Genomic DNA, 15788 nt, shown 5'->3' on the forward strand with positions numbered 1-15788 from the left:
ACAGACTGGTCCTTGAGCCAAAGGACCACTTAAAACAAATTGGCTTAAAAACAAAATCAGCCAGGTTGGAGGGAAGGTGTGGCTGTTGGGTTTGACTCCTAAAGTCATGGGATGTGCAGAGGTGACCTGCAGTCTCTGGGCTGAGTAGAGGGGCCTGGGCCAGCTCCAGGGAAGAGCAGGCCTGACTCATGGCTGCTGCATTGAAAAACATTATCTTCGGGGCACCTGCGGGGCTCAGTCGGATAAGTATCTGCCTTCAGTTAGGGTCATGATCCCAGGGTCGTGCATTGGGCTCCCTGCATTGGGCTTGCTGCTCAGTGGGGAATCTCCTTCTCCCCATCCCTCTGCCTGCTGCTCCCCTGCTCCTGCTTTCTCTTTCTCTGTCAAATAAATAAATAAAATCTAAAAAAAAAAAGTTATACCATTAGTGACTTCAAATTTTTACTTCCCTGTTTGTTCATTTTAAAAATAGGTCGTATATTCACATGGTTCAAAATTCCTGAGAAGCCAGAGAATATAATTTGAATAATCTTCTCACCTCTTATTCCCTCAGCCACCATGCCTCCTTCCCTGGATGCTATCAGTTTCCTGTGAATCTTTCCAGAGGTTTAAAGTGTAGAAATGAATGTAACGTGTGTACATATTCATATAAATATATATGTACCTTTCCCTATTTTTATTTATTTAATTATTTATTCACTTATTTTTTTAAAAGATTTATTGTTTATTTTTTCATGAGACACACACACACACACAGAGAAAGAGAGAGAGAGAGTCAGAGACACAGGCAGAGGGAGAAGCAGGCTCCCCACAGAGAGCCTGATGTGGGATTTGATCCAAGGATCTGGGATCATGCCCTGAGCCCAAGGCAGACACTCAACCACTGAGCCACCAGGCGTCCCCTTTCCCTATTTTTAATAATAGCATTATGAGATATAATTCCCATATCATACAGTTTACCCATTTAGAGGGTCCGAGTCATGGTTTTTAGTGTATGCACAGTCACCATCACCTCAGTAGATTTTAGAGGGTTTTCATCACCTCAGAAAAAAGCTCTAAGGCCATGAGCAGAACCCCCATTTACCTCCCAACCCCCAGGCTTGGGTAAACATGCAATTGGGATTGGTTTCCTTTCATACTCCTCTTTTTCAGAATTTTCTTGGCTGTTCTCACTACGTTTTAAAAATTTTTCCTTCTCTGAGCTTTGGCATCAACTTGCCTAGATTCCCCAGCAAAAATCTGTCAGTATTTTATTGGATTTAATTAAACCTGTAGATTACTTCAGGAGCCCTGACATCAGTACGGAGGTTGAAACTTTCTTGTCAAAAGTACGGCGTGTCCTCTATTTGTTGACACAGTCATCCTGCTGGTGGCCTCTGGCGGTGGCAGGAGGTGGCGGGCACTCACTGTTGGACGATCAGCTGCCTGAGAATGACGTGGCGACACCAGGTGTCTCGGCTGCATTTCCTGTTCTCCTGAGTTGGAGGTTCTGGCATGTGGTAGACCTAGATTTGAGTCCCCCTTGTGGGCCGGGTCACTCAGCGCTTTCTGGCTTTTGTGTCCTTGACTCCACGAGGCCTTGCTGGCTGGAGGCTCCGTTAAGACCATGCCTGTGATGCCTGGCACTGAGTGTGCCCCATCGTGGTGGCTGCCATTATTGTCACCTCGGTGCAGTGATGAGGCAAGAGGGCCACATGGGTTTCAGAGTTGCATGTAGATGGTGCCCCACAGTGGGGGCAAGGCCCATGAATGGAGATCCCAGGAGTCTGAAGAAGGGGTAAACCAGACTCGTGTCGGGTGTCCTGGGGATGTCTTGTCAGGGAAACAGGAAAGCTGTGGCTCCAGGGGGTGATTGGTGGTTGGGGTAGGGAGGTACCACGAGGATTCATCTCTGGAGCCCCAACTGAACCTGGCAAGTGGTAGAAATTGATATGAAGGTAGGATTCGGGTGAGTGAGTCGCCCAGAGGCACTTAACAAAGGAAGTGCAGAGCTGAGGTCCAAACCCCACCTCGGGACGTGTAGTCTGTGGATCTTCCCTCTGTGCCCCCAAGCCAACATCTCATTACAAGCTAACCCTTTAAAGGTCTGTGTGGTTGGGTTCCTCTTATGGGGCAGGGCTGGGACAGAAGGCCCCACTCCTTGCTGGCCTGCTGGGCTCCGATGCTCTGCTCCGGGCCTTCGTGTTTGCACAGGCGGGGCAGGCTCAGTCTCTCTGGGAAACCCACTTCTGACCAGATGCTGAAAGGGCCTTTGAGTAAACAAATCCTCTGGCTTTCGGATTACATTTCCGAGGACAAGAATCTTGAACTTCTCCTCTGTCTTGTTAAAAATGTGTGTTTTGGCTTGTGTGGAAGGGTCCTTTGTCTCCTAGAACTTCTCTGGTCTTGCCTATTCTGTGAAGCACAATGTGAGCATTGACTTAAAGCCACCATTTGCCATCTCTTCGTTGAGGCCACTCAGTTTAAAGGGACCTTGTTCCAGGAGGGAGAAATAGTGTCAAGGGGCCGTGCTGGGGAGCACAGGCCAACTGTATCTTTTCCCTTCTTTGATTCTCCAGATCTCCTTCCTTAACCAGAAGCTATATGGCCGACAGTTTGGGCAAGCTGCTGTCCTGCCTTGTGTCCCCCCCACCATGATGGTTGGGTTACCAACTCAGGTCTGACTCTACACCTGGGCCCTAGAACCAGGTGTCTAGAGCCTTCTTCCTTGGGCTGGTGACTGAGAGGAGGGCCGTGTCCACAGGCTGACCCGCTGTCCCCTGAAGAGATGTAGGGGACCTCAGAGTCTTTGTGGCCATGTAGCCTTTGCCTTCTCCTCCGGCCTCATAAACTGCCCTGTGGGAAGGAGTCACCGGGATGTTTGTCTTCTTGGAAAACCTGTTGCCTGGTGGCCCTAAAGGAAAAAATTTTGTGATATTGTCACTGAAGCACTTTGTGTGGTTCTTTGTGTCTAGTGCAGGGATGAGTCCCAAAATTTGAAAGGGTTTGATGAAGTGAGAAAATGATATTTACATGTGGAAGTTTTACTATTAGAATGTCAGAAAATCCCAAGATGGTGTGCAGTGTGACAGCACTGGTTTCCCAGCATGCTGTGCCTGCTGCCTGCTTTCCTTCCAGACCCTGTGGCATTCTGGATTCTCTACATTGTGTGTCATAAAAACCCTGGCCCAGATTGGCTTTGGGAGCTGTCAAGGAGGTCTGGCTTTCTAGTAGATTTGGAACTTGGTCTCTTTCTCTCCCTATCTGCCTTCTGCTATGTTGGCTTTCTTTTCCATTTCTAGAAAGTGGCAGGATGGCTTACTTCACTGGGGTCTCAAGGCCAGTGGACAGAACACTTACTGCCCTGTCCTAGCCTTGCTGGCAAAGGCCCATTGGCTCGGATTGGCCCCCACTCCCCACTCTCTTGCCCTGGCCTGGGGATTGTGACACACTTATTGGCTCCGGCTTTGGTCCCGTGTCTACTCCTGGAGCTGGGCGTGTGGTCAGTGGCCAGGCCTCCTCCACCACGGGGCCCTTGTGGGAAGGGGATTCACCCAAGCCACTGAAGACACAGATGCCAAAAGGAAGGCAGAGGTAGCCTGCCTCAAAGGAACTCCTGTCCTCAGGGATCCATGATTCAGAAAGAGTTTATTAGAAGTGTGCACTGATCAATTCCAAGTAGAAATGTGGGAGCTGTGTTAAGTGGCAAGTTCCAGAAAGTCCGATGGGAGAGAGAGTTTCTTGGTGTTAAGGTTGAGTGGGTGTGGAGTCTGGTGGGGGTGCAGAGTGGGGCTGCAGTTGGATGGAGAAGTAGAAAGAGTCACCTGGCACCTTGCCTCTTGGCAGGCATGGGTGGTTCAAGGTGACCCTCAAGGAGCTCTGTTCTGGGGTGGCCTTTGGCCAGGGCCATGGTGATATCTACCACCCTGAGCCTCCTTTTCCTCAGTTGTGAAGCATACAGCAGCACCTTCTAGAGTGATTTTTAAGTTTTACACGTGATTGTATATGTGAATGACTTAGCTAGCACCAAGTAAGAGCCCAACTATCATGAACTAGCATTAATTTGAAAAGATGAGGTAGGGTGTCCACACTCGGAGAGGACAGAGCAGGACTTGGTGAGGTTATTTAGACTGGAGAGCTGTCCATTTTCTGTTTTCCCACATTCTCTCTCTCTCTGGATGGCCCTGTTCTGCAGCCCCAGGACACAGTCTGTGGGAAAGGCTCCTTGATGGTTCAGACATTTCCTCACTTCCTACTTTTGTACAGCTATGGAAGGAGGGGTCGCCTTCTATGGTGAGAAATATGTGGGGAGCCTCCCATCCTGCTGCCTCCGATGCAGGGTGTACATATGTCGGACAGTGACTGCCCACCCACCTGCCCGCCCATGATGGTACTTGTCCACGGAGGCCTCTGCCAGTGAGTCTGAGGCTCTGCAACTTTACACAGGTCCCAGTTTCCCTGATCACACGTCCAGCAGTGGACAGTGACATTGCTACTTGTTTGTGAAGGGTTTTTGGGTCTCAGAGAGTTGATTGTTTGAAATGTAATTTCTTCAGCTCATGAGGTCAAAACTGGCATTTAAAGCACATGTGAGGGGATCCCTGGGTGGCGCAGTGGTTTGGCGCCTGCCTTTGGCCCAGGGCGTGATCCTGGAGACCCGGGATCGAATCCCACGTCAGGCTCCCTGCAGGGAGCCTGCTTCTCCCTCTGCCTGTGTCTCTGCCTCTCTCTCTCTTTGTGTGACTATCATGAATAAATAAATAAAATCTTAAAAAAAAATAAAGCACATGTGAGGGCTCTTGCTAATGGCCTTTTGCACTTGTCAGGGTTCTCTAGTGAAAAGGACCAAGAAGATGTATATATCCATAGATCCGTCTATCTATCTGTATATCTATCTATCTATCTATCTATCTATCTATCTATCTATCGAGAGATAAATGGGTATATATCAATATGTAACAAATGAATTATATCAATATAAATTAATCATTCATATTAATATGATCAATAGATTAATACATATCTTTTAAGTAACTGGCTCATGAGTTTGTGGAGGCTGACAAGTTCCAAGATCTGTAGGGTGAATAGATCTGCATTCTAGGCACCCAAGAGTCTACAATGACATAAGTTCCCATCGTAAGGCTGGCAGGCTTGAGACCCAAGAAAGCTAATGTTTCAGTTTAAGTCTGAGGCTAGGGAAGAAACAAACAAAAAACAGAGTCCCAGCCCCAAGGCAGTCAGGCAGGAGGAACTCTTACTTGTGTGAGGAGCAGCTTTTTTTTTTTTTTTTTTTTTTTTTTTTTTTTTTTTTTTGAGGAACAGCTTTATAGTCCGATCAGGCCTTCAACTGATTGGATGAGGCCCACCACACTAAGGAGGGCAGTCTACTTTTACTTAGTCTGCCAATTCAAATGTTAATCTCATCCAGAGTTACCATCACAGACACACCCAGAAATAATGTTTAATGAAATGTCTGGACAGCCCGTGGCCAGTCAAGTTGACAAATACAATTAACCACAATATCTTCTATGTAATCTTGGGGTTTAAAATTCTTTTCTGAGGTCTTGTGGTTGGAATAGTTGGTGTGAAAGCAAGTAGACTGTGGCATTCTAGAGACTGGTGGTGTTTTCCAGCTTCTCCCTTCTCCCTTCTCCCAGCTTCACTGTTCAGGGGTCTTATTTTAAACTAAATAGGTTGATTTTTTTTTTTTGTATATATTTTTTTATTGGAGTCTATTTGCCAACATACAGCATAACACCCAGTGCTCATCCCATCAAGTGCCTCCCTCAGTGCCCGTCACCCAGTCACCCCAACCCCCCACCCACCTCCCTTTCCACCACCCCTAGTTCGTTTCCCAGAGTTAGGAGTCTCTCATGTTCTGTCTCCCTTTCTGATATTTCCCACTAATTTTTCTCCTTTCCCCTTTATTCCCTTTCATTATTTTTATATTTCCCAAATGAATGAGACCATATAATGTTTGTCCTTCACCGATTCAATTACTTCACTCAGCATAATACCCTCCAGTTCCATCCACGTTGAAGCAAATGGTGGGTATTTGTCATTTCTGTTGGCTGAGGAATATTCCATTGTATACATAGACCACATCATCTTTATCCATTCATCTTTTGATGGACACCAAGGCTCCTTCCACAGTTTGGTATTGTGAACGTTGCTACTATAAACATCGGGGTGCAGGTTTCCTGCCGTTTCACTGCATCTGTATCTTTGGGGTAAGTCCCCAGTAGTGCAATTGTTGGGTTGTAGGGTAGCTCTGTTTTTAACTCTTTGAGGTACCTCCACACAGTTCTCCAGAGTGGCTGTAGCAGCTCACATTCCCACCAAATTCCCACCAACTGTGCAAGAGGGTTCCCCTTTCTCCATATCCTCTCCAACATTTGTTGTTTCCTGTCTTGTTAATTTTCCCCATTCTCACTGGTGTGAGGTGGTATCTCATTGTGGTTTTGATTTGTATTTCCCTGATGGTAAGTGATGTGGAGCATTTTCTCATGTGCATGTTAGCCATGTCTATCTCTTTTTTGGTGAAATTTCTGCTCATGTCTTTTGCCCATTTCATGATTGGATTGTTTCTTTGCTGGTGAGTTTGATAAGTTCTTTATAGATCTTGGATACTAGCCCTTTATCTGATAGGTCATTTGCAAATATCTTCTCCCATTCTGTAGTCTTTTAGTTTTGTTGACTTTATTTTTGCTGTGCAGAAGCTTTTTATCTTGATTAAGCCCCAATAGTTCATTTTTGCTTTTGTTTTTCTTGCCTTCATAGATGTATCTTGCAAGAAGTTGCATGGCCAAGTTCAAAAAGGGTGTTGCCTGTGTTCTTCTCTAGGATTTTGATGAATTCTTGTCTTGCATTAGATCTTTCATCCATTTTGGGTTTATCTTTGTGTATGGTGCAAGAGAATGGTCTAGTTTCATTCTTCTGCACGTGGCTGTACAATTTTCCCAGCACCATTTATTGAAGAGACTGTCCTTTTTCCAGTGGCTAGTGTTTCCTGCTTTTTCGAATATTAGTTGACCATAGAGTTGAGGGCCCATTTCTGGATTCTTTATTCTGTTCCATTGATCTATGTTTTTGTGCCAGTACCACACTGTCTTGATGATCACAGCTTTGTAGTACAGTGGGAAATCTGGCATTGTGATGCCCCCAGCTATGGTTTTCTTTTTCAATGTTCCCCTGGCTCTTTGAGGTCTTTTCTGATCCCACACAAATCTTAAGATAATTTGTTTAAACTTTCTGAAGAAAGTCCATGGTATTTTGATAGGAATTGCATTGAATGTGCAAACTGCCCTGGGTAGCATAGACATTTTCACAATATTAATTCTTCCAATCCATGAGCATGGAATATTTTTCCATCTCTTTATGTCTTCCTCAATTTCTTTCAAAAGTGTTCTATAGTTTTTTAGGGTATAGATCCTTTACCTCTTTGGTTAGGTTTATTTCTAGGTATCTTAAGCTTTTGGGTACAATTGTAAATGGGATTGACTCCTTAATTCCTCTTTCTTCAGTTTCATTGTTAGTGTATAGAAATGCCACTGATTTCTGGGCATTGATTTTGTATCCTGCCACACTGCTGAATTGCTGTATGAGTTCTAGCAATCTTGGGGTGGAGTCTTTTGGGTTTTCTTTTTTTTTTTTAAAGATTTTATTTATTTATTCATAGAGACAGAGACAGAGAGAGAGAGAGAGGCAGAGACACAGGCAGAGGAAGAAGCAGGCATCATACAGAGAGCCTGACGTGGGACTCAATCCAGGGTCTCCAGGATCACACCCTGGGCTGCAGGCGGCACTAAACCGCTGCGCCACCGGGGCTGCCCTCTTTTGGGTTTTCTATGTACAGTATCATGTCATCTGGGAAGAGGGAGAGTTTGACTTCTTCTTTGCCAATTTGAATGCCTTTGATTTCTTTTTGTTGTCTGATTGCTGAGGCTAGGACTTCTAGTACTATGTTGAATAGCAGTGGTGAGAGTGGACATCCCTGTCGTGTTCCTGATCTTAGGGGAAAGGCTCTCAGTGTTTCCCCATTGAGAATGATATTTGCTGTGCACTTTTGGTAGATGGTTTTTAAGATGCTGAGAAATGTTCCCTGTATCCCTACACTCTGAAGAGTTTTGATCAGGAATGGATGCTGTATTTTGTCAAATGCTTTCCCTGCATCTATTGAGAGGATCATATGGTTCTTGTTTTTTCTCCTGTTGATATGATCTATCACTTTGATTGCTTTATGAGTGTTGAACCAACCTTGCATCCCGGGGATAATGGTTGGTGAATAATCTTAATGTACTGTTGGATCCTATTGGTTAGTTAGTATCTTGTTGAGAATTTTTGCATCTGTGTTCATCAGGGATATTGGTCTATAATTCTCCTTTTTGGTAGGGTCTTTGTCTGGTTTGGGAATTAAGGTGATGCTGTCCTCATAGAATGAGTTTGGAAGTACTCCATCTCTTTCTATCTTTTGGAACAGCTTTCGTAGAATAGGTATGGTTTCTTCTTTAAACGTTTGATAGAATTCCCCTGGGAAGCCATCTGGCCCTGGACTTTTGTGTCTTGGGAGGTTTTTGATGATTGCTTCAATTTCCTCCCTGGTTATGGGCCTGTTCAGGTTTTCTATTTCTTCCTGTTCCAGTTTTGTTAGTTTGCTGTTTTCCAGAAATGCGCCCATTTCTTCTAGATTGCCTAATTTATTGGCATATATCTGCTCATAATGTTTTTAAAATCGTTTGTATTTCCTTGGTGTTGGTGGTGATCTCTCCTTTCTCATTCATGATTTTATTAATTAGAGTCTTTCTCTCTTTAATAAGGCTGGCTAATGGTTTATCTATCTTATTAATTCTTTCCTGGTTTTGTTGGTCTTCTGGTTTTGTTGGTCTCTTCCACAGTTCTTCTGGTCTCTATTTCATTGATTTCTGCTTGAATCTTTATTATCTCTCTTCTTCTGCTGCTGAGTGTAGGCTTATTTGCTGTTTTTTCTCCAGTTCCTTTAGGTGCAAGGTTAGCTTTTGTATTTGAGTTTTTTCCAATTTTTTTGAGGGATGCTTGCATTGCGATGTATTTCCCTCTCAGGACTGCTTTTGCTGTATCCCAAAGATTTTGAATGGTTGTATCTTCATTCTCATTAGTTTCCATGAGTCTTTTTAATTCTTTTCTGATTTCCTTGTTGACCCTTTCATCTTTTAGCAGGATGGTCTTTAACCTCCATGTGTTTGAATTTCTTCCAAATTTCTTCTTGTGATTGAGCTCAAGTTTCAAAGCATTATGGTCTTAAAATATGCAGGGAACAATCCCAATCTTTTGGTATCAGTTAAGACCTGATTTGTGACCCAGTATGTGGTCTATTCTGAGAAAGTTCCATGTGTGCTTGAGAAGAATGTGTATTCAGTTGCATTTGGATGTAAAGTTCTGTAAATATCTGTGAAATCCATCTGGTCCAGTGTATCATTTAAAGCTCTTGTTTCTTTGGAGATGTTGTGCTTAGAAGATCTGTCATTTGCAGAAAGCGTCATGTTGAAGTCTCCCAGTATTAGTGTATTATTATCTAAGTATGTCTTAACTTTGGCTATTAATTGATCAATATACTTGGCAGCTCCCACATTAGGGGCATAAGTATTCATGATTGTTCTCTTGTTGGATAGACACTTTAAGTATGATTTAGTGTCCCTCTTCATCTCTTATTACAGTCTTTGGGATAAACTTTAATTTATCTGATATGAGGATTGCTACCCCTGCTTTCTTTTGAGGATCATTTGGATGGTAAATGGTTCTCCAACCTGTCATTTTCAGGCTGTAGGTGTCCTTAGGTCTAAAATGAGTCTCTTGTAGACAGCAAATAGATGGGTCTTGTGTTTTTATCCAGTCTGAAACCCTGCATCTTTTGATGGGATCATTAAGCCCATTCACGTTCAGAGTTACTATCGAAAGATATGAATTTAGTGTCATCATAATCCCTGTTCAGTCCCTGTCTTTGTGCATTATTTCTTTGGACTTCCTCTTTCTTTTACAGAGTCCTCCTTAATATTTCTTGCAGACCCGGCTTGGTGGTCACATATTCTTTCAGTTCCTGCCTGTCTTGGAAGCTCTTTATCTCTCCTGAATGAGAGCCTTGCTGGATACAGTATTCTTGGCTGCATGTTCTTCTCATTTAGGACCCTGAATATATCCTGCCAGCCCTTTCTGGCCTGCCAGGTCTCTGTGGAGAGGTCTGCTGTTAATCTAATATTTCTCCCCATATAAGTTAGGGATCTTTTGTCTCTTGCTGCTTTAAGGATTTTTCTCTTTATCTTTGGAATTTGCAAGTTTCACTATTAAATGTTGAGGTGTTGAACGGTTTTTATTGATTTTAGGGGGGGATTTCTCTATCTCCTGGATCTGAATGCCTGTTTCCCTCCCCAAATTAGGCAAGTTTTCAGCTATGATTTGTTCAAATATGTTTTCCTCTGTCCCTCTCAGTGCCCTCTGGAACCCCAATTAAACGTAGATTTTTCCTTCTGAGTCTCATTTATTTCCCTTAACTTTTCTTCATGGTCTTTTAATTGTTTTTCTCTTTTTTTTCTCAGCTTCCTTCCTTGCCATCAACTTGTCTTCTATGTCACTCACTCTTCTACCTCATTAACTCTCGCTGTTAGGACCTCCAGTTTGGATTGCATCTCATTTAATTGATTTTTAATTTTGGCCTGATTAGATCTAAATTCTTCAGTCATGAAGTCTCTTGAATCCTTTATGCTTTTTTCCAGAGCCACCAGGAGCTTTATAATTGTGCGTCTGAATTGGCTTTCTGACATGGAATTGTAATCCAAATTCTGTAACTCTGTGGCAGAGAGTACTGTTTGTGATTCTTTTGTGGTGAGTTCTTCTTCCTAGTCATTTTGCTTAGTGCACAGTGGCTAAAAATGAATTGTATTGGAAAAAGGAAGAAAACAAAAACAAAAACAAAAACAAAAACAAGGCGGGGTATCCTCTGGTTCTATATACTGTAAATCCCTTGACTTCCCCTGGAGCTTTCCAGGGCTGCTCCGCCAAGAACTTGCTTTTCCCCTGTCCTTCCACCTGGTCTTCTGGGGGAGGGGCCTGCTGTGCTGATTCTCAGGTGTGTGCACCTGGGGAGCTGCCTCGCCCCTGCCTGGTGCACCACTAGGTGGGAGCTGTTTACCCTGTTCCCTGCGGCCCTGCTCCGTCCCAGGCTCAGGGTGACACCAGGAGGGACAACTCCCCTGGCAGCGGCCAGCTCTCCAGCCCTGGAGTCAGCTCCCCAGTAACTCCCGCAGCTCCCAGTCCGCGGGAGCCTGGATGCTCCGGGTGTGGGGGGCGCTGGGGTGGGCGGCACCGATCTGCACAGCTCGGGGGCGCCTGGTGGCAGGAGCGTCCTTGCTGTCCTGGGCCCTCGCGGCCTCCGCCTGTCCCGGGGGAGGCCGGATCCTGGGCTGTGTCCCCCGCGCCCTGGGCTCCGGGGCCTGCGCCTGGAACCCCCCCGGGGTGCGCAGCCCCCTCCGCGGAGCCGCCGCCTGCCCGACCCGCTTCTCCCGAGGCCCCGCCGGGCGTGCTCCAGCCCTCAGCCGCGCTCTCCCCGGGCGCACCTCCTCTGCTAGTGACCCGGGAACCTGGGGGCTCCGCTGCCCCTCCTGGGTCCTGCCCGGGTTCCCTGCTAAGGGCCTCTCCCTCCGGGAAGAACCCGGTGCGGGTTTTTAAAGTTCCTGCTTCCCCGGGGCTGGGGTCTCCTGCCCCGAGGCTCTCGCCGCCCCCTTGGCCCGGCTCCTCGCGGGGCCCCTCCCCCACTGGATTCTTTCTCTTTCTTTTTCCATCTTCCTACCTTGTTAGAAGCGCAAACTCTTCCCTCTGTAGCGTTCCAGCTGTCCTCTCTAAATCTCAGGTTACATTCGTAGGTTTTCAGGATGATTTGAAAGTTATCTGGGTAAGTTGGTGGGGACAGGTGACTTGGGGACCCTACTCCTCCGCATCTGGTCCCGCCCCCCCTAAATAGGTTAATTTTCTCATGACAAGACTATAAACAATCAGAAAGAAGGGAGGTGACTTTATAGGTGATAGGGACCCACTCCCATGAAGCAGAGTTAAAGTCAGAGCTCCTGGACCTTCTTCTAGGGTCAGCTGTCAGTCCTGCCCCAGGGCCAATGACTAAACTAGGTTTGAAGTTCCAAGTGTGCAATGAGGTTTTCAAATCAGATTTTGCATTTTCTAGGCTTCACAATCCCTGGAAAAGAGTTACAAACAGCACTGTGATTCCTTTATCTGAAACCATCAGTGTGTCTGTCCCTTTTGGCATCCACAGGGGGCTTTTGCAAGTCCTCAGGTTTATGGGACATCTCCTTTTTTAATGTTCAGATGTGTGTTTGGAATGGGTGACCCAGGCACAGGTGGGGTCAGCAGAAGGGCAAGCCCTGCTCCTTTACAAAGCTACGTTTTGCCAACAGCTCTGAACAGTTGTGAATCATCTGGGTGGACATGTGGGCTGTTTTCTTGACAAAGGTGTGGTATGCGGGTCTGCATCCATGGGAGGGGGTGTTGACTCTAGTCTTGAGGGCTTGGGGACATAGGTGGTTCCTTGTGCTTTGTCTTGGGGGACTTGTGGTATATGGAGCAGTTTCTCATTTCTCCCATTCAGTATTGGAGATGGGATTGGTCAGGGATTATGAGTCAGCCAGGGCAGCATGCAAAGGCTTATTTTGCTCTTTTGCGGAAAGGTGGACAGAGAAAAAGATTCTGTTGATGGTGAGCATGTAGGACTAGTGGTGTCTACAAGGTTAGCATTTATACTCCTGCACAGAACCTGCTTCTAAAATGCCACTGTCCCAGGGCCACTGGGGAGGCGATAGGCTCTGCCCCTCTTACCTTCTGACTCCAAGCTTGACATTGACACTGTGCTTTATCTCTTATTTGAAATCCAGGCACTCACACACACCCATGCCTGTGTGTACGTGTGTGCGTGCACACGAGTGCACGTGCCTCAGGGTAGGACGGATAGCTTTATGATCAGGTGTGGGGATCATCAGGCTTTATAGCTGGTTTCTTCCTGTCTCTCAAAGTCTCTGCCCAGAGGACCATGAGGAGCAGGTGCTTTTTGCCAAAGATACAGATGCACATACAGATAAACATATTTTTCTACATAAATGACACTTTCATGTTTTTGGTAAAGCGTATTAGGTAAGACAAGAACAATCTGTTGTCACGAAGAAATTTTGAGAAACCTGAAAGCGAGCTTCTCATTTCATCATTTTATAAACTCAGCGAAGGATTTCTGTATGCTGGGGACAAGGAGATCTCGTGTGTGTCCTGGATGTGGCGGCCACCTGGGAATAGCTTACAGGAGCTATTCTGTCAGCAGGAGCATATGATTCTTCAGTGCCCCATTTACGACTTTTTTTGGTGGGGCAAGGGGCTTGGCTGGTTTCTCATAGTATCAAATGTACTCAAAAAGGAGGAGGGACATCATTGAATACAAGGCATTTGGGAAAACATTTGAGATAGTGAAGAAATAAATGCAAAGAGCATCGGTAGTCAGGATAATAGTATTATTCCCAGTGGCGTCATACGCTTTCAGCCATGCCCTGATAAATATTGTATCCTTTGTGCAGAGCAACTAATGCCAGAGGCTGAAAGGCTTGTCTTAGCACTTTCCCTGTGGCCCACAGTGGCCCTTTACCATCCCAGAGGTAAAAGCGTAGTGTTGTAACTCACTATCCTCGTAAATCCTCATGATAGAAACAGTATTGACTTGTTTTTACAAGTCCTTGTCATACGAGAGAGGCTATAGCACTTCTGTTTATTTATTATTATTACTAACGGTAATTTTTGCCAAGAGCTTCCTGTGTATAGGCTCCTTCCATACATGATCTCATTTAATCTTCTCTTGCCTGTGAGGGATAAATACTATCCTTATCCTTTTTTATTTAGGGGGACACTAAGGCTTTGGGTGATGAACTGACTTGTCTTTGATCACACAGGTAGAGGATGCCCAAGCCCTGACCCAGATCCCACCCGGTTACCTGCGGGCACTGCTCTCAATGCTGCCTGGGTCACCTGTGTCATCTGTGCATGCAGTGGTGACACACTGACACAGCAGGGCCAAGATGAGGGTGAGGGAGCAAGGGGGCCAGGGGACAGGTGTGTTATACCCCTGCAAATGCAGTGCTGGATCCTGCCTTCATTGAAGAATTTGATCTTTTGCTCATCTCAGATTTTCTTTGCATTAATTTTGCCCTCTTAAAAATATTGCGTTGGGGATATTATTTATCTTGATGATGGGGCTTTGCAGTACTCAAGGCAGGCATAATCATCTCTACTTTGCAGGTGAGGACCATGAGGACTAGGGGGTCAGGAGTCTGGAGAAGTCCCATGGCCAAAAGGGCGGTAGCTGGGAGGTTTGCCAGGGCTTCTGGGAGCGGGTTGGAGGTGGCTACGTGACTTACCCTGGGGGATCATAGTTCTCAGGAATGTGTTTCTCTTCTTCCAGGTCGGGAAAGAGGTTGAAGAAGACCCGTAAGTATGACATCATCACTACTCCAGCTGAACGAGTGGAAATGGCCCCATTGAATGAGGAGGATGATGAGGATGAGGATTCCACAGTATTTGACATCAAATACAGGTATCGGGTGGGGACAGAAGCTTCTTCCTGGGCTCTCAGGCGTTGGGGTGGTGGATGGCTCACCTTGGAAAACAACATGAGGCCAGGTGTGGTGTCTGTGTGTCCTTGTGCTTTGGTTACTTGTTTAACCTTGGGACATTCTGTGTATGGAGGGGACACCTTTGATCCCCTCTTAGAACATACAGCACCCAGAAAGCCAGCAGAGAAATGCTTGCAGAGATGTGGTTATTCCCACTTTCCCCAGATATTGAACGCTGGAGAAATCCACTTTGCATGAAGACAAGGAGGGCTGAGTGTCAGACAGAGAGCTTGTCACATGCTGCCTGGGGGGATCAGGTCCCAGCAGCTGTATGTGTTACACACGGTGCACACAAATGGACACTTTTCTTTCAGCTGCTCTAAAACTCATGGCTGAGAGCATGGGATGGGGTGGACCTAAAACGGTGGATGGCATTTACCAATGAGCTCCAAAGGCAGGGGTGTGACCTAAAAAGGTAGCCCATAGGAAAGTCAGAATGACTGTGACTTCAGGGTTGTAGTTAGGTTTTGGGATCCTTTAGGAGTGTCCTCTTGATATATGAGATTCTCATTGTAAGGCTGGGGGTGAGTGTAGTTTAGAGATGAGGGCTCAAAGCCTCAGAGAAGAGGAAGCTGTTTGCCCAATGTTCCAGTTATTACCAACAAAGGGGAGACACAAATCTGGGCTGGACCCCATCCTGGACTTTCTACGCCAGAGTTCTCCAGAGAAACAGAACCAATAGAAAGATGTATTATAAAGGTCCAAGCCTGAAGGTCTGAGAACCAGGTCCACGTGAAGGAGAAGACAAGCGTCCCAGCTTGAAAATGGTCAGCAAGGAAAATGAATTCGTCTTACTTACCTTTTGTGCTACTCAGGCCTCCTATTGATTGGATGAGGCCCACCCACACTAGAGAGGGCAATCTACCTCACTCAAGCTACTGCTAAAATTGTTAATCTCCTCAGAAACACCCTCACAGACACACTCAGAATAGTGTTTGGCCAAATATCTGGGCACCCGTTCGCTCGGTCAAGGTGACATGAAAGGTTAACCAGCACACACAGCTTTGCTATACATGAGAAGGCAGGTCCTCCACACCTCTCCTGACTTGTTCTCCATCAGCACAGCCTCTGCTGTTCTTGGCTTTCCTGTATAAATCAATTGTCAGATTCAACAAAACGATG

General features: G+C 45.8%; 1 protein-coding gene across 1 annotated transcript in view; it reads left to right on the forward strand.

The window, feature by feature from the left end:
* FAM174B (family with sequence similarity 174 member B) overlaps positions 1 to 15788 on the forward strand; it is a 43002-nt gene that overhangs the window by 12189 nt on the left and 15025 nt on the right. Inside the window, exon 2 of the mRNA XM_038532750.1 lies at positions 14456 to 14587. Within this exon, the coding sequence (XP_038388678.1) occupies positions 14456 to 14587 (132 nt within the window). The remainder of the gene's footprint in view (positions 1 to 14455; positions 14588 to 15788) is intronic.

The sequence above is a fragment of the Canis lupus genome, chromosome 3 (assembly GCF_011100685.1).
Source record: "Canis lupus familiaris isolate Mischka breed German Shepherd chromosome 3, alternate assembly UU_Cfam_GSD_1.0, whole genome shotgun sequence".
In the NCBI taxonomy this organism is placed as follows: Eukaryota; Metazoa; Chordata; class Mammalia; order Carnivora; family Canidae; genus Canis; species Canis lupus.